Source organism: Genypterus blacodes, unplaced genomic scaffold (assembly GCF_046128005.1).
Source record: "Genypterus blacodes isolate CSIRO-AG114 ecotype Tasmania unplaced genomic scaffold, CSIRO-AGI_Gbla_v1 ptg000007l_1, whole genome shotgun sequence".
Lineage (NCBI taxonomy): Eukaryota > Metazoa > Chordata > Actinopteri > Ophidiiformes > Ophidiidae > Genypterus > Genypterus blacodes.
Genome location: NW_027466821.1, coordinates 4,321,093 through 4,345,590, shown reverse-complemented (window position 1 = coordinate 4,345,590; position 24,498 = coordinate 4,321,093). Strand labels below are relative to the sequence as shown.

General features: G+C 41.8%; 1 protein-coding gene across 1 annotated transcript in view; it reads left to right on the top strand.

The window, feature by feature from the left end:
* LOC143002493 (chemokine-like protein TAFA-2) overlaps positions 1 to 24,498 on the top strand; it is a 41,019-nt gene that overhangs the window by 4,561 nt on the left and 11,960 nt on the right. The window contains exon 2 of the mRNA XM_076152627.1: positions 18,836 to 18,945. Coding sequence (XP_076008742.1) covers positions 18,837 to 18,945 — 109 coding nt within the window. The 5' untranslated portion in view covers position 18,836. The remainder of the gene's footprint in view (positions 1 to 18,835; positions 18,946 to 24,498) is intronic.

The following is a 24,498-nucleotide window of genomic DNA, read 5'->3' as shown; positions in this document are numbered from 1 at the left end:
AAAATCGCAGGCCCGCAGTACTTTTGTGCTGTGAGCCGAACCCACCTGGGATTCAATATCCTGTTTACCAGCTCTCAGCACTCTGGAAACCACAATACTGAGCTGAGGCAGAAGTTCAGAACTCATTACCGTTTGCTCAGGTCACAGCAAAGGTCCAAGTCCTCCACTTCCCTGGAACTCATTCGCACAGTCTTCAGAAAGTGAAGCTTTACCAGCATGTAAGTTTTCCGTGTTGCGTGAATCTCCCAGGAACCATGTTGGCGTATGGAGGCTCACTCGAGAAACGTTGGGAGATGCCGATTTCAACAAGCTTCAAGATCGGCTCATTTTGGGAGGAAAGAAGCTTATCTGATGAGTTTGACTTATTTTAGCCCCTGAATAGAGACTGATGAGCGTGTGTGAAATTAGAAATCAAGAGATCAAAATGAGCTTTGATGTGCGCACGCAAAATGCTTCAACGAGAATTTGTTTGCTGCATGAGACTTTGACACAACATGAATATTTTATACACTGTTCATGTGCAGATACCTCAGGGCCGCTTCCATGACATGCACATATATATGAACAGAACTGAGGTATTCCTTTAACACATACGCCATCTGTATGTATGCTGGCACTTTAATATGTTTGTGTATATTGGTGTATATTGGGAGTGTTTGGTATTTGTTTCCCTCTGGCAGAGTTTCACTTTCTTGCTGTGAGCGGCGCTCCATGCCGGGCGCTGCTGCTCTGCAGCCCCTGGCTATTTAACCCCCGGGGGTTGTAACCTAAAGACCTGATACTGGCAGCCTGTGGCTTCCAATCTGACCGCTCTCCCCCACTTATCTGGCGAATAAGCCGTTTTAATTGCTTACACACAGAGCCCTATCGGGCCATGTAGCGAGCGTGGAGATAAGGGTTACACAGAGTCAGGCATTAGTAACAGGATGAGAGGACCGCAGGAAAAACAGAGCCGCGGGTTCCCGAGAGGGCCGCGAGTCAGGAAATAGCCACGGCCTTCCTATTAATTTCAAAGTCGCAGCAGCAGCTCTCCGTCTTAACTGTCGAGCTCGGGAGATGGCTGCCGTTCGCTCGTGCATCGCTGCCACTAGTCAGTGTGAAGAAAGTGAATAATCCTTGACGTTATTATGCAAAATAACCTTGACGATCCCCCGCCTCCTCATGCGCTTGTGCAGGTAAAAAAGAATCCAGAGCCTTAATTACTGCAGTTGAAGAAGTTGTCACAGTGAGGTTTGTGTAGAAGCACGGCCAACTTTCAGGCAATGCAGCAAGGACACCGATGAGCGCACAAATCCTAATGCATCAAATCAGAACACTTAGATCATTTTGTGCTATCGACTTCAAAACTCTTGCCCCAGATGTTTGAGTCCACGTCCAGCTGTTTCACTGACTCGAGCCACCTTCCCTCCAAAGGGGGTTTAAGATTGTTGAAGTTTCAACTGTGTATTGTTTTGACCTGCCTGCCCCCGCATGAAGAGCGAGTCAACACGGTGGCTGGGTAAAATGTCAGCTACACTCGCCCTCTAATGAGAGCCGCGACTAAGGAGAGAGGGCTGACACCATTACAGGCTCGGTGCTGAGAGGCTCATTTACATTCTACGAGGCGACAACTGGAGATGCGAGATGAGAGGCGGGAGCTTCCAGAGAAATTAAGAGCCAAAGGAAACACACATTGTGAATTATATTACAGCTATTTTCAGACACACCAGAAAAGAACAGTGTCGGATCATGAAAAATGGAACTTTGCCATTCTCCTTACCTCTAGTGGGGCAAAAAATACAAGGAATATACAATACAATACAATGGCGTGACACTGGTATACTATATATTATGTAAGATAAGATAATCCTCGTCCCACAACAGGGAAATGTAAGAATTCACGTTGGCTTCATTGACCCTGCCAAGTACAAATCGAAGTACAGACTTGTAGTATTCCAGTATAGAAACACTGCTTGGTTTCAGGGCCTGAGTTAGTTTGGGTCTTTAGGGTGCCCACAGCAGATTTGTGCCCCAGGCCTCCCTAACACATTAATACAGCCGTGGTGACAGCTCTTTAGTTTCCAGGGGCAATCGGATCAGACTTACAACTGAGCCCGTTCTCAATAATGGGATTGTGTGATATTGATTGAGTCCAGTTTCAGTATTATTTTTCCCACTTTGCAGTATGTTTGACATTTGGAAGGAGCCTACGGGTTTATGTATGTGGGACAGCAGATGTCATCTCAGGAGAGCAAAGTCCCAAAATAAATGATATACCGTGCTGATGTAGGATGTAACATTTGTCAGTTATAGATGAACAGCAATACTCTGCAGTCCTGACGGCTGAGCGTTTGAGCGCGTCAGCTGGTTTCTTCACTACCTCGATCTAAACTTTTTGGCCAAAGCTATTCCACTATCACAAGTCTACAGTGCAGGAAACAGTTACAGCGTCATGCTCACAGTGTTCTCAGCTCGTTACCAAGCCTGGAGGGAGGTTAACTCCTGTAATGGGCTGTCTGATTTTGATGGAACAGCACGTCCGCACGCATCCAGTCTCATGTTCAGGTGATATTGTATTAAAATGCCTATGTCATCACTAATGGTCCAGTAGTGTGGGGAATCCTGACCAAACCAGCTGCTGGACACTGGTCAAGTTTCCTCAACAGCTGCCATCACTGTGCCTTGGATTCTGGAGACAGAGAAAGACTTTGAACACTGTGACCATTCATATTGAATCCATATCTAAACCAAAGCGGTGTTCCATCTTGGGTGGGTTTCAGTTTTGGGGTTTTGTGCTCCAAGATGCAGCAATAAAAATAGCCGAGGTAATCAAAGCTACAATTTCGGCAATGCCACTTGATTTAGAGAAATTCTTCAAACAAGTTGGATTAAACATAAGATAATACTTCTCTCCAGGAGCAGAATAGAGTGAGATAATGGAAAGTGGAGGAGTCTAAATGGTTTTGAGCGAACGTACATTTCCTCTGATCATCCAGGCTGTGGGAGTACAGAACATTCCAGCAATTTGCAGTTGCTTTCGAAGGTGTCGGTTTTCCTCACCACGCTTTATTCAAAGGTGTAAGATCTGATACATGCGGAGGAGCATCTGCTCAGTGTAGCCCTGTCTGCATTTGCATTCACACCAAGGCACGTGCTCATTTGTGTGTGTGTACATAAGGGTATTACAGCCTTGTTAATAATGCTCATTCCTGTCTCAAACAAAAAAAGAATGAATCCAAACCAACTATGAGAGCAATTTGGGAAACTACTCACAAGTGTCTCAATGAATTTTGTCCTATTTTTAACACATCAGCCATTTGAAAAACAGGACATCTATAAGGACATGTCTAGGCTGCAGTATCATATCATATATTCATTTCTATATGAAGTATCTTCAAGACTAAGATGATTGCAGTGTAATCCTTACTCGTGCTGTCCACCAGACCCAACTTGAAAATATCACAATCACCACTAACTAGCTTCCTCGTTGTCACAAATGCTGGAATAGGAACTAATTTATCACTGCTAGCGCTGCTTTTCGGGAAACTCCCGGGCGACAAACTGTCCCTCTGTACACACATTTTGAGCTCACACTGTGCGCTAATACCTTGTCTACAGTCAGCTTGTAAATCTGTTGAAATACTGTCTAATGTCCTGGCTCTAATTCTGTTGTTTGGTCAGCTCAATATGAATCATTTACATCTCAAATTTTGAAAAGGTGAAGATGAGTTTTTTTTACCACTAGTTGTGCTGTAGAACAAGGATTTAATAAGTGAGTTTATTGACTACATGTCTCAATCTTAAAGTATGTATCAGTTATGTTATTGAAGAATAATTTCTCCCAGGTAAGCTGTGTGTAGAGTTGGGTGTGGAGTTTTCAGATATAGACATGTGAGACTGAAATAAACGCTGAGTCACTGGAGCAGATTAACTCTGAATCTGTTACAAAACTTGTATGAAAGGCAGAAGAAGCCTATATGTTATTTACATCTCATCCTGACTGTACCTCTGTGTGGGTATGTATGTAGTAGCGTGGAGCGTGAAACCTTGTGATTCCACACATGTCCACATTCAAGCAGCGTGGCGGCGGCGGCGGCATCTTGAGGATTGGCGGCCCGCTTTAATGTCAGCGTTTCAAGAGATTTCAGTGGTGACTTTGACCAAATGTGTTGCGTCATGTGGCTGTGGAGGTTTTTAAGGAGAACTTCTGAGTGATACTAATGAGCTCGAGGAGACAGTGGCAGTATGGTCGTAGTCGGCATGGTGCCCAATTATCCGCCGGCACCTGTCTAAGTCATTGGCGCTTTTCAGAGTGACACTTTTAGGTAACGTGCATGCAGTCCCACCCTTCGTCTTTCTTTCCATGTCTCTTTTATAATGAGAGGAAGAGGTAGGCGGTATATTATAAAGCAGCCACATTATCACAATCCAGATCATTTGTTCATTGATGATCAGTCACGGTTTGTTTCGTATTGTTAGCTTCGTTTATCATAGATTTTTAACATGCTTTAACATGCTAACACAGTGATCCACCTCTGCACTCCCTTCCTGCGCACGTGGAGTGAAAACATGTAGCTGATTTACTGTTGATGTCTCTGTTAACTGTAAAAGCCTGCTCGGTTCTGATTGGACTGCTGCGACGTGGCAGTTGCCGGCCAAACTTTCGCTTGTTGGCCTTGTACATCAGGGATGTGTCTAACTAGCGAATTCACACATGTCACATGATGATGTTTGATGATGATTATGTTACGTGAAATAATGCACAAAATGAAAATGAAGCCTTCAGGGGGATTCCAGGTCTTTCAGGATGCATTTCAATAGGGGTAAAAATTCCCATTTGACAAGATGCAACACCTATGGCCTACTCTATAGAATGAAAAATAATTCAAAAGTATCATTTGAAAGCAATTTATGATGATTAGCATGTTCTTGTAATAAAGCTACATGTGTATAATGGACTAATTTACCCTCTGAAACTGTTCAGTTGTTTCATGGAAATTTCCCAGAAGGAAATCAGTCTCTCTCTCTCTCTCTCTCTCTCTCTCTCTCTCTCTCTCTCTCTCTCTCTCTCTCTCTCTCTCTCTCTCTCTCTCTCTCTCTCTCTCTCTCTCTCTCTCTCTCTCTCTCTCTCTCTCTCTCTCTCTCTCTCTCTCTCTCTGTCTCTCTCTAACTCACATCAGACAACCCTCTTGAGTTCCATCATTTTGTTGATAGATGATGTAATAACTTTGTAAAATGTAATATAACGTCTCTCTAAATGGCTAGAAAATTTAATAAAACCTGGTCAGGTAATAAATTCTCAGATAGCATAACATCACACTATTACATTAACTGCCAATCTTACATTGCTGCTATTCCAACAGCTTGTCACTTTTTATGCAAAATTGCAGCTCCTGCTAAACATTTTCCTACGCTTTTGAGTTGAGTTGCACTTTTACAGCTAATCAACAATCTTTTTTTGCATTTGTGGAAGGAGGAATCAGACTTTTTCCTCCCGTACTTCCTTTATCGAATCCTTTTCTCGAAGAGTCAAAACTGTTATGACAAATCATTTTCACTCTTTTTCTGAAAGCACATCCTTAAAAGGGGTGAGAAAACTTGGCTTATTCTCAACACAGAGAGAATGTTTGACTAAAAGTCTGCCTGGAAATTTCTTCACTTGTTTAGAGAAGTATTTTGGTGATAACAGTCTGTGTCAAAAAGGGAAGAAGCTTGTGTGCTCATTTTGCAAAAACTGAAGTAAGGACCTCAGAGTGGATAGATGCTATTTATCTTTTCACTTATATCATCTAGGGTTTGAATGCTCTGGGTTGCATTATGTTTTTCCCCATATTGCAAGGTTCATGGGATTTTAACTGATATTCGGACAGTATTTGGATTCATGTTTGCATATACAATATTATGAAAACCTTGCTGTCTCTCTGACACCTCCCACTGTTGGCATCTGATATTGGAAAAACCCAAGTAACGACCTCAAGTGGAGCATCTCGGAGTCAATGTTATCTGGGAAGACCTTGTAAACACAGCTTCTATGTACCGGATAACAAGACAGAAAGCGGTATATTGAGAGCAGGACAGTTGTAAGTTATATAGTGTTTTGGTGTACTTTTGAAACACAGATCTGATTCAATAAATATCCTCAAAACAACACTGGTCGAGTGAAACTGCACTGGCAGAAATCAAGCAAGTCTGAATTGTCTTGGAGTCAGTCAATAGATTAAGTGATGCTAATTCATTTCCACCACATTTGCAGAATCATGCTGTCACACACACACACACACACACACACACACACACACACACACACACACACACACTGCACCCTCTGCACCTTCTAATATCCCCAGCGCGATAATGCATTCATACATTTTCATAATCTCGGATATGAATTGTACCACATGCCCTAAATTCTCTGCAGCAGCCGAAGATTCTTTAAATAAGGAATTTCAGATTTTAGCATTCATTGTCATATATATATTAGGCTTCTCCGACAAAAAAGGAGGAACTCCCGGGCCACCCGTGTTCTTAATCACTTAAATCCACATGCAATCTGGCTCAGCCATCTTAGCCAGGGCCGCAGATCCATTAGGCTCTTCTCATTTCAGGGGGAGAGCTGCCAAGCCATTAGTTCTGCTATGCTCTGCTAGATTTCCATATCTTCCCATTTCAGCATTTTCCCCAAGAAAATGGGAAAAGATGCGGATTAATTCCAGCTAATCCTCCATTTTTCTATTGCCTGTAATTTCTTGTTGCAGCCTCTGACACCTTCAATGGTCATCAGCAATAAATTGACCTAGGATAGTCCCTATCTTGTTGTTTAAGAAACAGTCTCATGCCAGTGTTTATGGCTGTCGTGGTAGCCCCCCCCCCCCAGACACACACACTTCTTTGGATTTCTTTCCCTTTAACTGGATGCTTTTTTCCTTGCAATTGAGCCACGTTAAGACCATCAGAGTCGTCGCTCGTCCCTTTTGATGGATTTCCACTCTTGCTAAAGCTCTTTTCACATTCAATGGACCTTCATTTCGGTTTAACTCTCATTACCGAAATTTGGGCTATAATCGCACTGAGCAGACTGGTTGGAGCTAGTTGTTGGAAGTTTCCATACATCGATGTCCGGGTCTAGCTGTAAGAAAACGGAACACAACTCTGGAAATATGCCCTCCAAAGGCTGCCGTGACCCCTTTCCTCGTCCTCCCAGAAGTCGCATGGTGTACAAGCCAATGTGACCGTTGAGGCGCTGCAGTCTTTTCATACCACTAACGATCATAGTGGGCCCAGACGACCTGCTGAAAGCAATCTAATACCACAAATTAGCCTGTCACTTAGCCTGGATTATAACCCTCGTGAGGGCCACACCTAAAATAACTTGAGCCTCGTTGTTCCGTGATGTAAAACAGAGGAGAGACATGTAAAAAAAACAGGTGCAATTTAATTTTAAAGCTTGCATGCTCTGCTCAGTTGCTCTGTGTAATTAAATAGATTTCTTGGCACTCCTCTTCCCCGTTTCCCCCACCTTTCTTCACCATCTTTGCCCTCAGTGATCCATCCCAGCAGCCCCCCAGCTGGCCTCAGAGAGAAGTGGTGCGGCCCTAATCAAAGCCTCTGCCGCCTCGAGCGCTCGCTGCTTTGCCGCGGTTTGGATGATGTGAGAGAGGTCGACATGAGAGAGCAGCAGATAAGAGGTTGCGAGGTGCTGTTGATTTATGGCCTGGTTGTCATTCCTGCCGTGTTCATAATGCTCGGCATTGTGCTGCAAAGAGGGTCGGAGTCTAAATACAACCTGAGCAGGAGCATTAGGGATCAGTTATGATAAGCTGACAAGGCTGCCCACTCTTTCTTTCTACACGCAGGCACACACACACACACTTAAGTAAAACTAGGTAAGTAGTAAAAGTAAAAGTACTAAGTAAAAGTACAAATAATACTGAATACTGAAGATGAAAAGAGTGTTAGTTACATGTTCTAATTCATATTTGTACTTAAAGGGGACTGATTAAGCATTTATTCCTATCCCCCTCACTATGATAGTGTAAATTAGTAAGGTGTCTGTATGTGTGTCAACATGTGTGTTTTCTTTAACACTTTTAACTGGTTTTCACTAAGACACAATGGTGGTTTAGCTGTACTGCGAAGACGCCACTAGGTCTTAAATGCATCGTGTGGGAAGTGTGGGCAGCTGTTTGTGGAACTATACAATCAATGTAATGTGGCTCACCTGTGGGTCGTTGTGAAACCAACGTGGAGACCCCGTCTGAGTCCAGTAATGTTGTTGTAAGGGCTTGATCTCATTAACAGTAGAGAACCAGCTTTGTTGACTTTCGGGGTCCAACCCATCAAATGAACTACTGTTCATAAATGTTTGTCAAAAATTGTCAAATTTGCGACAAGTGAGGTTGTCGCCTATAGGAATTCAGTATATCTTGTGAGACGAACTCAGGTGTCCCGAACTCCACTGAAAGCTTAGATTTTTCTGTTTCCATCAACATGTAACACATCTGCATTCACCTGTCCGCCCACCTGAGTATGTGAGTCATGATTGACAACTGAAGGAGTAATCACCTTGTGGTAAATGATGGTATTTTTCATGTACAAGGTTTTCCCAAATCAGATTCCATCAGCCAGTAGCGTTTTTTTCCACAGAGCATTCAATATGTGCATTTCAATCAGGATGAAATGAAGAATTCAGCAAGATTGATAAGAAAACCAGTACCTGGAAATGTAAGATCAGTAAGCTCAGCAATGCAAAAGAAAAGGAGAGAAGTTAATCAATATGTTCGTCAATATTTCTTTTCTGAATTAAAGCATTGTTCAACATAGACCCCAAAATGAAAACAATATGGGAATCTGTATATAAGTCAAATCTAAACATACTTTCACAAGCAATTTATCTTGACACAAAGTACATAAAGTTTTCTTCAGCCCACATCCTTCCTGATACGATTCCCCAACATTTTCCAGAATGCCTTTCAGCAAGCTCCCACAGACTGAGTCTAAGAGTGATTTTCCAATTGACCCCTGACTCAAACCTCTGAATCCTCTTCGATGCATTGCATTCTGGTCTATTTCCTGATAGCACAAGAGCAGAAATGTTCCTCTCTGTCTCCTCTGTGATGGATTTCTATGTTAACTCTACTGCAGCTTTGAAACATCCAAAAGTGACATCAGATAGTATACATTTGATCAATTATCTATCAGAAGAAGAAACACACAAACAGACACACACACACAGCGCTTTATCTTACATACAGGATTATTGATGTCCAGATGAGTGGAACGACGAGCACCGACAGCATCTGGAGAGCTGATAGAGAGCCTCATTTGTCTTTTGTTGAAATCTCACATTGTTCATTTTCCTCCCATGACTCAACGGGAAATGACTGAGGATTTGTTCACACTGTGTCCTCCACAGATCCCTGCCCTCCCTTCTCAAATGTAGCAAATTTAACATACGGTATACTATGTCGACTCTGTGACATGCAAACCAGCAGAGGAGGCATCAAACGTGATGATAATTGGCTAACAGAGATATTGGAGCTCTGAGCTAATTAAAAAATATCCATAATCACCTGTCAACTCCTCTCCTGTTGTCAGCGTGCGGCACAGAGAGGTTTCATTAGACACCCTAAAAATAGATTCCCCTCGTGCTCCGACACCTCCCTCCTCACCTTTTCTTCTCATCAAAGTGTGCGAACGTCAACTCTCGCGCTTATTGGCTCCAGCTAATCTTGAGGTGGGAATCACACACAGAACTCACGCAATCAACTTTCTGTTCTCCTGCTTCCCCATTGCTGAACCACCATGCATGTGCAAATTTTCTTCTGTGCATGCCTGGTATTCGACATAATCATAGTATCATCGGTAAATGTACTTAATGCACTTTTACGGTTCATTACTGAGACCCCAACACTGGAGATATGAGGCATTTTACTCCACAATGTTACTCAAATTGTAAAACTCTGTAATCCCCAAATAGTGTCTCTGTAGATCGGAGATTTGGTGGCTCTGCTTGAGAATAGATTCTCAGTCATATTTTGTATTGTAATCATTTTGTTAAGCTAAGGCAAAGCTACAGAAAAAATGTGCCTTAATGCCTTAATGAGATCAGAGTGAAAGATGTAATGTGCAGAGTGAACATCTCCAGAGAGTAGAGGATGCACGAGTGCACCAAGCTAAGCCCTTGTTTGTTTAATAATGATGATAAATGGTGAATTCAGAGTCTAATGCTTTTTTGTTCTCTTTTGTGATTTCTTCAGTAGATATGTCTTTAAAGAGAAGTTTGCCCCCGTATGAAATGACTAACAGCGGCGTCAGCATCAGTCCCCGCACGCTGCAGTAATCATTTAGCTGTAATTTGATTGTGTTACACTGATTTATTTATGCACAGAGGAATAACGTAACCCACAGCTGCTCCCAAACAACATTCATCTCGTCGCCTTCATGGTGGCTCCCATGAAAGCAAAACTGGTCCACAATACTGACGAAAATTCAGATGTGGCAAAGCAATCAGTTGTTGTGTGTCAATGTTAACCCAAACTGGGCTGGGCTGGAACTGGAATCCACAACAACAAACGAGAGAGCCTCAAAATGCAAATGAATGAAAATATCAGAAAATGCATACAATTATTTATGATTTTTCCTATCAACCACAAAAGTAATAGACATTTATTCTATATAGCTGACGTGCAAAATAAAACCTCTCAAAAATAACCAAACAGGCACAATTTCATTTGTTTCATATTATTCACATCATTTCCTGTGTCTCATACATGTTTCTCACTTCAAACACTTCCCTTACTGCCTGTCTAATTAGCCTGATTAGTTACACCTGTTTTCTCGTTATCTTTCCCTCCTAGTGTGTGTATGTGTCTTTGAGTTCCCCTCTCTCTGTGCCACTTCGTCTTTATTACTAACTAAAATAACTAAAATAAAAAGAAATTACTTATAGAATAGGTGGATGGATATAGAAATTCATAATAAAAACAGCTCTGAAATAAAGAACTTATATAACAAGTAATATGGAATAGGTAGCAGTAATTAGTGACCATGCGTTTTGATCCATTAATTTTAAACTAGAGAGCTCAAATACGCAAAATGTCAGAAATGACCTTTAATATTCTGATACATGTGCAATCAAAAGGCTTGCTGTGACTCAGATCGGCCTTATCACATAATTGACACAAGAGCTGGGGAACGGAAACAAAAGTGGCTCATGTCTGCGTTATCGCCCTCTTTATCCCTCAGGAAACTATTCCACTAACTGCCACAAATGTGTAATAATCATTTTGCTATTTGAGCCTCGGCGTAGAAAATAACAGACGCCCGCCGCAGCCAATTGAGTTTAATCAAATCAAACACAGGCATTTGTCACTGCAACAGCATGGAATTGTGACCCCGGCGAGCTGAAATTAAATCAGACCAGGGAGCTTCCTGCTGACTCCTGCACACCTGACCCGACACGCCAGGATAAATATAATTTTTCAGACATCATTTATTTATCGTCTCGCACGCCGTTCTCCAGTTATTTAGCCGCTCTCGCTGGCGACGGAGGGACCTCGGGCTTGTCTCGTCCAAGGACGCGGAGGGATCAAACTTGCGACCTTGTAGTTACAGAGGACGCTGTGGGTAACCGGCTAGGACGCGAGGACACCACCGTGGAGACGAGAGCGTATTTCTTTAAAGGATCCGTCAAAATTCTGCCTGGTGATTTAACCTGCTTTAGTCCTTGATATGGTTCATTTCCAGCACGTCCTTCATGAAACTATTTGAGCTCACCGAGGTTGATAGCTGATATTTTGCACAGATATTGCTTTTAGACACATAACAGATTTCTAAGATGTACTTAGTTAGTTTGATCTGCTTCTGCTCTGCCTTGCTGCAACACTGCTGTGCACACTGAGACACAACAGACCCCATTAGGGTGCTGTCACCTCTCTTGTTTTGTGCTAAAATGTTTAGGCTGTACTCATTGATAATTCATAAAGCCTGGAGTCGGAGAGCAATTACAGGGAGGCAAACAATAGCCCGATGTGTTATGAGAGCTAAACTATAAAAAGCAAGAAGGAGAAGAGGAGGAGGAGGAGGAGCAGGGGTTTTTTTGGGAGAGGAATGCTCCTACACCTGCAATATTTGAGGGGCAGGAGACTGAAAATAGCACCGCTGGATCATGAGACAGTGATGCATGGACACTTTGATCAGAGGAAAACTAAGGTTGAGGCCATTTGGCTGCTGCGGTTTGGACGAGCGCGAGCCTCTCAGATAGCATCTCCACGTGTCGTTACGGAAGGTCGTTTTGGTGGTTAACTCTCCAAAAGGGCACTCAGCATCAGTGTCAGGTAACAACGCTGAGATTTGCTTCTCGCCGAGGATCTGTTCACCAGATCAATCCGGTCAATCAGCCCTCAAATATGCCTCCGAAATGATGCGATACAATCAATGTCAATGATAAAAAAATGTGGGAAGCTTCTGAAGTGTGCATGAGATTCATATTTGACGCAGATGTAAAGATCAGAACTCAATTAGGAACCACTATACCTTATAGGTGCGTCCCATAAAGCTATAGGAGCAGCTTTTGTTGTATGTAGCTTGCAGTCTCAAAGTACAATGATTAGTTCCAGTGTGAAATGAAGACATTCCAACAACAAATTCCATTTGAAATTGCCAGTAATTCCTCTGCGTTTGAGTATTTGACAATGAGAGAAGTTATATCTCTCTGTTACATCAAAAACCTCTCCAAATCTGGAGAGTTTGGAATAATGAAAATATTTGAATATATTCCAAAATTGTTTGTTCACATCGGAGATGCAAGATGAACATTTCATTTAGGGACCTGTCACGCTTTGAATCATCAAGTAACAGAGGTGTTGTAACTGAGGTTGCTACTCATCAAAAAAGTACTTCAGAATGTTATTGGAGTACAGTGCTTGTCCTTGATGTTGCTGCAGGCTGCTGTACAGTACAATGATTTGATTATCAGCAGCCTCTGCTAAAGAAAGGATGGCTTTTTTTCTTTGCCCTTCGTTCATACATTAACTCCAACACGGTTGTGACAGCTGTCACGTCTTGTTTGCGACGTGAACCGAGCAGGATTTGTGGCAGATGCTGCGCAAGGCGTGAGACTGAGAGCGAACGCCCGCTCCCTTGTTTTGGAGTGACAGGGGTGAAAACTGTCATAAGGGAACATCTGCAGGGTTGTTGTTGGGTTTTTTTTTTATTTAAGAGAACGAGCAATCGTTGTGCGGCAGCCGTCCGAGGTGACAGATTCTGTCACGGTCCAAGTGAAGAGAGAGCGAGTGAGAGAGAGAGGGAGTGATGGATAGAGTGAAAGAATGGAGGGGAGTAATCCCTGCATCGAATCCAGCTGCACAGCCTCAGAGTGGAAGTCCAGCTTCTTAGACTTTAGTGACGCTGTCTCCCCTCTCTGTTATCCTGAATTACACACTTTTGTTGAGCATTTGAAGGCAGCATCTTCCCACAAGCGAGGACATGTGACCAATTTAGTCGACCACTAGAAAAATCTGTTCTGGTATGGAGGCGAATCTACAATATGATTGATGTTAATGTCGCTCTGTACGATATTTATGCAAAATGTATAAGTCCTTTGTAAATTGAAACAAGAAATACAGTTAATGATTAAGACACTAAAACCTATGCATGCAGGGACTTTATAGGATTCTGTAATTTGCTGTGTATTAGTGACATGTTGCTTGACTGAAGTATGAGGGAGAGGAAACGTGGTGATTGTTGTAATCAAGCTAATTGATTTACACTCTTACAGAGTCAGATCAAGCCCACATTGATTCAGCCTGATTTCAATCTAGTTATCGAGTTTACACGGCGTATTTGTTACCGTAATAGAATTTCCGAGAGCATTTTGGTTGTGGGTTTGAATTTCCGTGTGGCGTTTTCATGCTCGTGTGTGTGTTGCCCTTGACCGTGGCACTAGGCTGTATAAAGCTGGACTCGTCTGTGTCCGTGCTGGGCGGCCCCCCGCTGCTCCTAACAGCATGACAGGGTCAAATGCAGACAACTTATTTCCCCATGGAGATCAATAAAGTGTCAAAACTTTTTTTTATGAACTAATCATGTTGATTATCATAAATATCTGCACTTCTCTTCCCTCAGCGTGCATGTGTGAGAGGGAGCTCTCTCTCTCTCTCCTTTGAAATCAGCATTTTTCTATTTATAGGCCAAGGTCGATAGGAGTCTAATGAAAAGTATTGTGGCTTTGTATGCGCGAGCCCATCAAGAGTACGACAATAAGTGACACAAATGGGACGACAGCGCGGAAAGGAGGTCAGTGTCTGAGATCCAGAGGCGCCGCTCGATTTTCAAGGGGCGGTTCAGCTTTGTTCCTCTGTTATGTGACATAAAAACACAGTTGTTATCACAGTGTGAGGCGAGACGACTGTTTCAGAGGTTTACACGCCTCAATAAAATGATTTATTTGTAATCTTTCAGTCTGTTACTCAGATTCAAATTTAAAGGTCTTAACTGCAGTGTAATCAAAGTTTTAAACGCATCAAAATATTGTATCTTTGTCTAAAAGAAGGTAGAAAACAGGAACATGCTCTACAAAACTGGGAAAATGGCTGCAAATGAAGAGCTAACGAGCCTTAATTGGCAAATCAGGAACAGGTGTGCAGGCGTGGGAACCCAGAGAGATGGCTGAGGCGCTCACTCAAACACACGTCATCGTTGCCGTTTGAAAAGCTGTTGGTGTTAATTTAAACTCGTGTTGAATTGAAATGTCCTTTACCTGCCTGTGATTTTGGCTTTACCTCCCAAAGAAAACGTACAGTACAGAATCTTCATCAAATCGAAGCCTCCTTAAGCCCTCACCTGCCCGTGCATACAAACGTGGGATTTGCAGACGATCTGCTACCAGCCAAGTGTGTCCGTGTCACAGGGAAAATCATTATGGAAATGTATTTTAGCTAATTATGTCTAAATACAACTTGGGCGAGCGTGCCGGGGAAGCTCGGTGCTATATGTCTGAGAAAGAGTTGCAGTCGGCGCAGAATGAAACGATGATGATGATGAGGTAATGGCTCCAGGTATATATTGTGTATGCTTGGCCAGTAATAAACACACCTCATTTGTGTATGATTTGTCACAATAACAGAATTTCCATAGATTTCACCTGTTTTGATTCAATTTATTCATCCAGTGCCACTGATGGTGCTCATACGAAACACTTTAATTCCTGGTAATGTTGATTTAATGTATGCTTTGACTGTTTTGCATTATTAATTTACAATCATAACAAACGGAATGTAATTAGCTTTGCTTTTAATTTATGCAGCGTTCTTGCAGAGGTGTATTGAAATAACTGTGGTTGAGTTAATGCTGACAGCATGACTGCAGTATGCAAATGCCTCTATTACTTTTGTTTGAATCGCTGTGGAAAGGAATTTGCTGTGGTTGTTAAGTTATTTTTGTCTCTCTCTGTGTGAGAGAGCGTGTGTGTGCGTGTGTGTGTAGGAGTCGTTTGGACGTGAACGCTCTCTGTAGAAAGTGTGTCCGCTCGCCAAGGTCAGGCCTCAAGTGCAGTCTTTTAAAAACCAGACTCATTGGTCTGTTGCCATTCAATTTGTTTCATAGGGAGGGAGGGAGGAAATGGCTGAGATGATCAAAGTCGCGGAGCAAGAGGAAGGGGATTTATTGCTTCATTCAGTTTTAAACAAATTCACTTTGTACTCTTGAAAGGGAAGCCAATGATCTACACCGCAGGCTTATACGCCCAACAACAGAGCCGACTCGTAACAAAGGGATAAAAGTCCAATCTCCACGAGATCCAGCTGAACTGCTGAGGTGGTACGAGTGCAAGAAATATGTATTATTCCCTAATAAAGGAGTTCATTTGAGTGTGAAAGTGTCCTCAAGTGCAGATGGAAACACTGGCAAAAGGGAGAATGACAATCAGGGAATAATTACAGATTTCATTGAAGCATAAGTTTATTTCTGTTTGTTTTTGCATTTTTGTTATTTGCTTCTTGTGTCATGCTTATGGCAATCATCGGCATGCATTATGCGTTTTCACCTCAGGGCAATTTCTGTGACAAAAGACATGCATTATACATGAAGCGTTGTCACAGTAAAATGCACAATTAGACCTCCCGTTTACTGTATACACTTTCTGAATAAGTGTGACTTTTTTCCATCCTCCAAAACACACTTTGTTAGTTTTTTATCTGCAATGTAAAATCTCAAAAATGTTGCAATTGGCAATTTGAATGCTAAAAACACACTGGAATGCTCCGAAGTCCTGAAAAATGAAACCCCTAAGGCAGAAATTGTGAGATCTTTGTGATTTGTAAGAATTGCAAATATACATCAGTGACTGAATGGAGAAAAAGCCTTGTACGTTCTGGTGACGTTTGAATAAGCTTTATTCAATTTTTGACCACTAGTTGGCAGAAAAACTATGCTGAGACACATTCCTGTCATACCTCCATTTTATATTTTCATTAAAATCCAACCTCTGTACCAAGATTCCTTATTGGACTCTCATTTGCACTATTATTCAGTAAACTTTATTATCTGAGAAATGTAAAATGCTTCACTTCTTTTTGAGTGTTTTGAACATTAAATGGGGAGGAAGAGTAGTTCTTAAGAGCTGATAATTTGCTGAAATGTAAACGTTTCAGGAAGCTTGAAGCATTTCTGAGTCTTTGTCCCTAAAGAAACCTGCAAACCAAGGTCAAGATGTAAAATGGCCTCAAACTGTAACAAATCATCAGTGATTCGCTCTGCCGAGCACGTCCAGGCACAAATAGCTACATAGCACATTCAGGGACAATGAGATGTCATTTATAGAATTGCACCCTTAGACAGCACCCAACAAATGATGCTGTAGCTCTGTGCCGTACGCTCTGTCACCACTGACCCTTTTCACACGCACACTGCTGTGAATTACACAGCTGCATTGACTGGCTGCTATTATATCAAACCCATTGGCTAACTGTTGGCTATAAATCCACCTCAATGAAGGTGAACATCAGCACTGCAGTGCTGTAATACACACAACAAGGCTAACATAAACCCCACTATTACGCCGCAGTGATATCGAACATATCTCACACAACCAACTCAAATTCTCTTTTAAATGTGTTGGAGCTGAATAAAGCCTCTGTGGAATTTTCTGCCATTTGGTAAGGATCATTAAAGAGAAGAAAAAGGGGGGCACCCATTAGAAATAAAATTACGTTATATTTTCTCTTAACATTTGTCCTTTACTCTCATAGTACTGTATAATGACTATTTCCTAATCCAGTTAAAACTTTATTCTCAAATATAGCAATCATTTTTGTTGCATTTTGTAGTCATTATCACAATATATATCATATTTATGACATTTATTCTCTTTAACTTTTTAGTCAAATGATCTCATACTAGATTTATTTTTGTAAAATAAAGTTATTATTTCCACAAATTATGCCTATTTTCTTGAAATGTAAATATATAAATAACCACACACCACAAATTGTTGAAATGATGACTTTAATACTGCATTTTCTGATATTGTGCTTGAAATATTGCTTCATTATGAAATAAAGCATTATAGTAGTAAAATAAAATATGAACATGTTTGACACTTCCTGCGTGTTGAGAGGCATTAAGGGAAATGGAGGGGATTTCTTATTGTAGCAGACGAGGCAGTTTGGGGGTAAAGAGGACACAAAATCAGTTCCATCGCTTGAATGTCACAATGACAGTCGTCCGGCTGTGGGTGTACACGTCAAACGTCCCTCTTTGTTATTGCAACGGCTATTTTCAGCCCTGGCTCATAATGCCTACGTGACACTTAGAGGTGTAAAAAGATCATCTCCGCAAAAGGTCATATGCTGTTTGCCAAAATAAACTTAATTACATGAATAATCCGAGAACCCCAATGAGGTTTAGCCAATCTATATGTCAATGAGGCAGGCAGATAAGAGGCGGGAGGCGGTAAATAAGGCGTAAACGCAGCTTGTAACAGTGTACGCCCGCGGCATACGATACCGTGCCTCTTCCAGTAATTACCGTACCGCTCCTGCATCCCATTTGAAATTTGATCGTTGTCTGTCAATGATAACATGCGCGCCAGATGGTTTTTGCAGCTCCAGCACACTTCATTAAGGAGAGGGAGTGCAGGTTGAAGGCACTGTGGAGGGACGTGGATTTGACTGAGCGGCCTGCTCTCTCGTCCGCCCCGCCGCACGAATCAAGAAGAGGCTTATGGAAGCCTGCCGGGGCAGCAGAGGGTCTTCACCTTCTGTTCACGCTCCTGCCGTAGAGTCAAAGAGAGGGTGAGCATTCTCGCGGGGCGCCATCGCAGCTTCAGTTCATGTTTAGGGCTGAGAGGAGGAACAGTCGATACCTTTTCTTGGACATTAAGAGAAGATCAGCGCCCTCTCTGTGCTGTTTGTCCTCCAAGTCTGATCTGGCGATTCACACAGTTAAGGCACCTTTACCACCTTTAAGCGTTTTCAATCAACACTTAATTCTGCCAACTAGTGGTCAATACTCATTGATCACCAACAACAACAAACAGAAAGATGAAGCTGGGTGATGTTTTTCAACTTTTGGCTTTTTTTTTCTTGCAAATGTCTCCTAGCTGTGTGGTTTCCATTTGCATTAACATCTTTCTTTCCTTATCCAGCTGACATGTCTCGAAGGTATAAATGGAGCTTAAAATACAGATTTATTCTGTCTTGGAACTAATGTGATGATTGCTGTTGTCAAAGTGTTAAATATGTCTCTTTTTTAATGAACACTTCTCCACATCTGACAAACATGAAATTAATTCCGACAGCTCCAGCGATGAATCAAGTCGATCACGGCTCATAGTAACACTCCTCTTTCTTTGTGCCAGGATGAGCGAGCGATACACACAAGCAATCAGAAGCAGCAAAGGGGCTCTACTACTAATGGTGTTTATGATCAGTGTCTGGGAGATGAGCGCGCCAGCAGAAGCCTCCACAGGTGGGTACTTTACAACAAAACCAACATCTTTAAGATTAACACTTTTAGCATCACTCCATCCATGCAGAGATGTTCTTAAGTTGGCTTTTAATAGTATGCAATCCATGGCCGAGTCACATATTGGCTTAGGAGCATTATTTATCTAGCTGCTTAGTTTGTCTGTTGCCTGATTGAATCCACATTATTGATCTGCAGCTGTGTGTTTTATATTATCTTGTCAAGGAGAACTTATCTGTATAAAACAAGGGAAAGAGGACCAGGAAATGCTAAAATTTGTCCTCTTGTCTATGTCTGTCATGATGTAGGAGGAAATGTTTGAGAAGGAACGTGAAAGGTCCTGTCGCTTAACTGCACTGTTGTGTTCAATTACAAAAGAGTAAATGACTGTCTGGGGGTTTTCACTCCTGTGTTTGTGCCGTCTACTTGAATTCTTAACGGTTGGTTCACAAACAAATTGGCATTGGCACCACTCACACACACCATTATACATGGGAAGCAAACCAGCATCATTCTGGCCATCTTGTTCACAACAGGGTTGGACACCTCTTAACAATTTTTCAGCTGGATGTATTGATTTATTTTTGATGCCCACCTTCCAATGTTTATGTCCTGCTGTGGTTGAGACTTTGTATGGATTTTAGTGCAAAAACTCACTGCAACTTTAGGAGAAAAGACTCAATTTACACATAAATTGACAAAACCGCTCACAACAACTAAACTCAACTTTTTGTTTGACTAACTGTAACTTCAAAGGAATAAACCTTATATTTGTATTGTACGTGGTAGTATACTTAGTGGGATAATAAGAGGTTGACGCGGAATTAAATCGGACAGGGCAATCAGGAGGCAGAAACAAGCGAGTGGACACCTTTGAGTGAACGCTCGGCTCTGTCCAAATGCCAATGATTGGTAGCAGGAGCACCTTTTAGCAGCAGAGGTGTACAGTGGCTGTTATCTCCTCTGTGAAAGGTTTGGAGGGGAATATATCACTTCACAGCAGCACGTCCAAAATGCCACAGTGGTAAATGGGGATGTAATTGGATTGAAACAGCTATTTTGAAAGGAGTCAAACTCGTCTCCTCTTGCCTCATTAAAAGTGTTGTGGGGTTGTCACTAGTAAACCCATGGAGATCAATTATGGCAACTCAGCAACATTACAAGTGGAGGCCAACCCACATGTTTCACCTCTTGGAGTCCCACTGACAATATGCAGCCTCAGGTAATTGGTGTGTTCAGCGATGCTGCGGGTGGACCATAGAGATGTCCATATGGGTTGCGATGGAAAATGTATACTTCTCTTAGTTTTGTCCACCAATTAGATGGACGCCTGGTGTTTTAAAGTGTGTGGCTTTTGATTGACAGCAGTCCCGACGCGAGGCGCTGATTGCATTTCAGGCAGGAAGTGGATCAGAATAATCTTCAGCGTCTCCCTGATAGCCGGCACAGACCCTGATTTCCCTCGGGTGATATTTCTTCTGCTCCAAATCTGTTATATTCCAAGCGATGAGAGGAATCCAGAAACGTGCCCGGAAATGAAGAAAATATAATTTTCCGTGGAGCACAAAAACTACAACTTTCCAAGACAAAGCAGCACAAGTTCCTTTTCAATTGTGCCTGCCAAATCGTTTTGTTTTACTGTTAAATGGTATTTTCTTTCTCTTGTCTCTTGACAGTTGAGCATCTCACATAACCGTCTATCCTTTGTTACGACACAAACTTTTATAAGCTTCATTTGACATCTTGTTCCACCTGTGTGTTTGTTCCTAATTGACCGTGATATAGGCAGAACAGACAGAGTTTGTCAGGTTTCAGTTCCAAAAAGCGCGGTTCAAATGTTCGTCTGATTCATTTTAATTACCGGCCGTTGAAATGGATCCCTTTGAAACGTCGCCTTGGCTTTCACAGCCTTGTATTTTCGCCTGTCGTTGTTTCACTCCGACGCATTTTCCGCGGCGAGGCATCTCTGTGATTACAGGTGGGCAATTATGCTGAAACATTGGTTCAGTTTCGTTTGACGGGTAGATTGTGCCGTCTGAAATCTCACGTATCATCTCCTTTATCACAAGCTCATGCACCATAAGTTAAATGCTGATGTACTCAATTTTGTTGCTGTCTTTCTTCAACAATTAAAGCCCAGAAAGCAATTTTTAGCCAGGGAGGATTTCTGTTCTAGCCATCACATCGCCCCCTAGAGGACATATTTAAATGATGGACAATAAGCCGTTTGTATGCATAGTCAATGTCAAATATAACCTTGTCTATAAACCATTCAAAGTTGTTCACCAAATATCTCCAGAATGCTACAACAGACACAAAATCAATATCCGTGACCTCGCTTTGATGTGAATGAACCGAAAATCATGAAAATAAATATGTGCATTTACATGATACTGAAAATAAACATTCTCCAGTTCTTCGTCAACAATTTCCTCTTAAATGAATTGGCAGGAACGTGGGGGTTAGGACCTCTTGTCTAATCTTATCTGCTCTGAGTCCTAAAGACACATTACAGCTTTAAATTTCAGTTCTGGCAGCAGGAGAATAACGCCCACAGGTTGCATAGGAACTCGGCCCTCAGTGGAATAAAACCCTTGGAACCTTATTTACTGTGACCTCGGTATCTGACATATATATTCCGTCATATGCCTTTGAATTTGCGACTTGCTCTGTACAACCCTTTGCACTTTCTGCACTTTGTAATAAAACTGACTTATACGTTGCATTTAGAGGCACCTTATCAAAGAAGGCAAACTGCTGTCGGCACCCTTGGGAGCACAGTAACTTACCGTAAGAGACACTGCACGTGCTGATCCCCATGTTAACCATAACTATCAATTCATATGTGTAGTATTTCTCCTGATGCACCACCGCACTCCGAATTTGTAATTATGTCCGTTTCAGACAAAATGCGTCCTCATCGTCCTAAAAAAAAGACAAGAATTCAGCAAATTGGTTGTATGTGAGTTTCTCTATCTAAACACTCTACTTGTTGTAATATATGATTTTGCTGTATTGGAGTCAATACTTGGCTGCAAACAAGTAATTATCATCCATAACGGCTTTGTGAAGTATAAGCATCATTTGCAGTCGCACTCTGTCTCCTCTGACTTATGAAAGCGTCACAAATAGAATCATTCCGCTCCGCTCCTGCACAGAGGGAGTTTGTCAGATTTTAACTAAAAGCGACGCTGTTTAAAAAGCATGGATACAACATCTTTCAAAGTGTTTAGAGAAACAACTTCCACGTCCAGAGGTGAAAGGTACTTAGGTACAGCTGTCAGATGCTTGTACCAAGCTTCTAATGCAGTGCATTTCAAAGGGAAATATACTTGTTGTCCTTGCTATCATCAGCTGATGATGCATTAACCTCTCCCCTATGCTTTAAATAGACAGTACCTGTTTTCACTCTGTGTGCAGGACAGTTCTGCAGCAAGGTTTCAACTTGGATCAGTGTGACTTGACGGCATGAAAGAATTACTGAAGGTTCCAGAAAACTGAAATAACACTGAAATGTCAAAGATCAAGCAATCGGCAATCAATACTGTCTGAGAGGAAGCGCCAATGTTGATCAACTGTGTTCTTGGTTTCGGATTTGTCATTTTCCTGCTTCAGTCAACACTTATCTTATTCTCACTGTCCCTGTTGCCTCTAACATCTAACGGAGAAGTGCACAGAAAAGAAATTAGTGCTGAGAGGAGGAAAAAACTGCTATTATAGGACGAGGTGATATTTTACTTCAAGATAAGAGCACTTTAAAACAAGTAGAGAGGAGGAGGATATGGCGCGGGGCGTAATTGATGGAAGAAATTACATCCCAAAATGTCTCCTCTAATATCTTGTAATACACTCCATGCATCTTTAAATTAGATTTTTGGTTTCAAAGGCAGAGTTTTGGCTTGGGAATGAGGATTTGCTCCTGGCTAAGGAATCTCATTGGTATGGATCAACGAGCCTGTCGGCCACAGGCAGATATATAATGGCCATTTTGTCCTGTGAGGCAGTAAAACTACACTAATTGTCCATTTACATGAGGGCAAAACAGGTAAAAAGTGCCAAAATTAATCATTCTCCATGGGCAATTTTATGGTGATTAGCCTTTAAAAAGTCATCTAAATGTTTTATGGATGGAGGATAAAATGAGACCATAAATTTGGACGATGTCGACTGCAGTGCTTTTCTCCGGGGTAGATAACAAAAGGAGGCCTTATGTTGAACATACGGATTTACCTTACCTATGTTTTATTCACTGCTGTTTGTGGATCAAATATGTGTGCGATACGCCTTGTTGGAGAAGCGTGCGGCCCCCGGTGGGTTTGTTTGTGGAATTTGGAGCTAAAACTCAAAACGAGAAAAGATTTCCTTCCTGTGTTTCTGTCGCGGCGCTGAAATATGCTCTGATTAAGCAAGTCAGGAAACGTTGGCACGGTGATTGATGCTTTGGCTCGCACGATGTGGAAAACTCACACATTTTGATTCACCCGGTTTGTTTTCATATTTACACACGATCTGCTGACAAAATGCTATCAAAGCGCAAACATCACACATTTCTTCTTTACAGAAAATAACTCTTTCAGGTTGCCAGTTAGGGAATAACTCCTCCAAATCTGCGTACTTCAGCTCCATCCACAGAGCTTTGGGGATGGAGCTGAATAAGAATGTTTGTATAAATTAATAACAAGGCGGCAAATCTGAAAATACCTCGAAAGAGAAATCATAATGAAATAATAAATCATATCTTAGAATGAGCTTTGAGATTTCTCTATTCAGCTCTTATTACTTTTCCAATCACTAGTTTAAACTAATTTAACGACAGTGTGGAAAACCTGTTCACCCTCTGTTCCATTTTTGGAACGCCAGAATGCTAAGTACCAACTGTACTAAAATAGGAAAGTACACAGTTTTATTCCCTGTGATATCTTCAATTTATTCAGTACTTGTTTTGCCAGAGGCGATGATTTGACTCCCTCTCTCTCTCTCTCTCTCTCTCTCTCTCTCTCTCTCTCTCTCTCTCTCTCTCTCTCTCTGTCATATACACATATCGGCTCTTCGATAGGGAGCTGACATAAGAGCAGATTTGGCAAGAGAGAAACCCTCGAGGTGGCATCACGTCACAAAGGAATGAATTGCATCCATGAATGTTTTCCACGAGGTAACACACCTCCTGGTTTGGGGTGTGAGGTCAAGTCAGGTGAATATCGCCTTTTATTCGCGTTGCATTGAGTCAGTCAGTCAGTCAAAAATGTGTCAATCCAAACATGGAACAGCATGGAACAAACACAAAACACCAACTATTAGTGGCAATACATTTCTTTAGTTTTTGAGTTGCTTAGTTTTAGTATACTCCCTTGTTTCTGTTACATTGTGACACTTTTCGAACATGAAATCGCCGCAAATGCTTCCAAATTAAGCCCGAAATGTAATATATGAGCATGGAAATGTGTGTATGTTCCTTAAAAAAATACTAAAACCACACAGAGAAGGGTTCAAGTTCCATTTGAATTATGGGCTCAAACGCTCCCTCCTGTCTTTACTCATTCATCAAAATAATGCAGG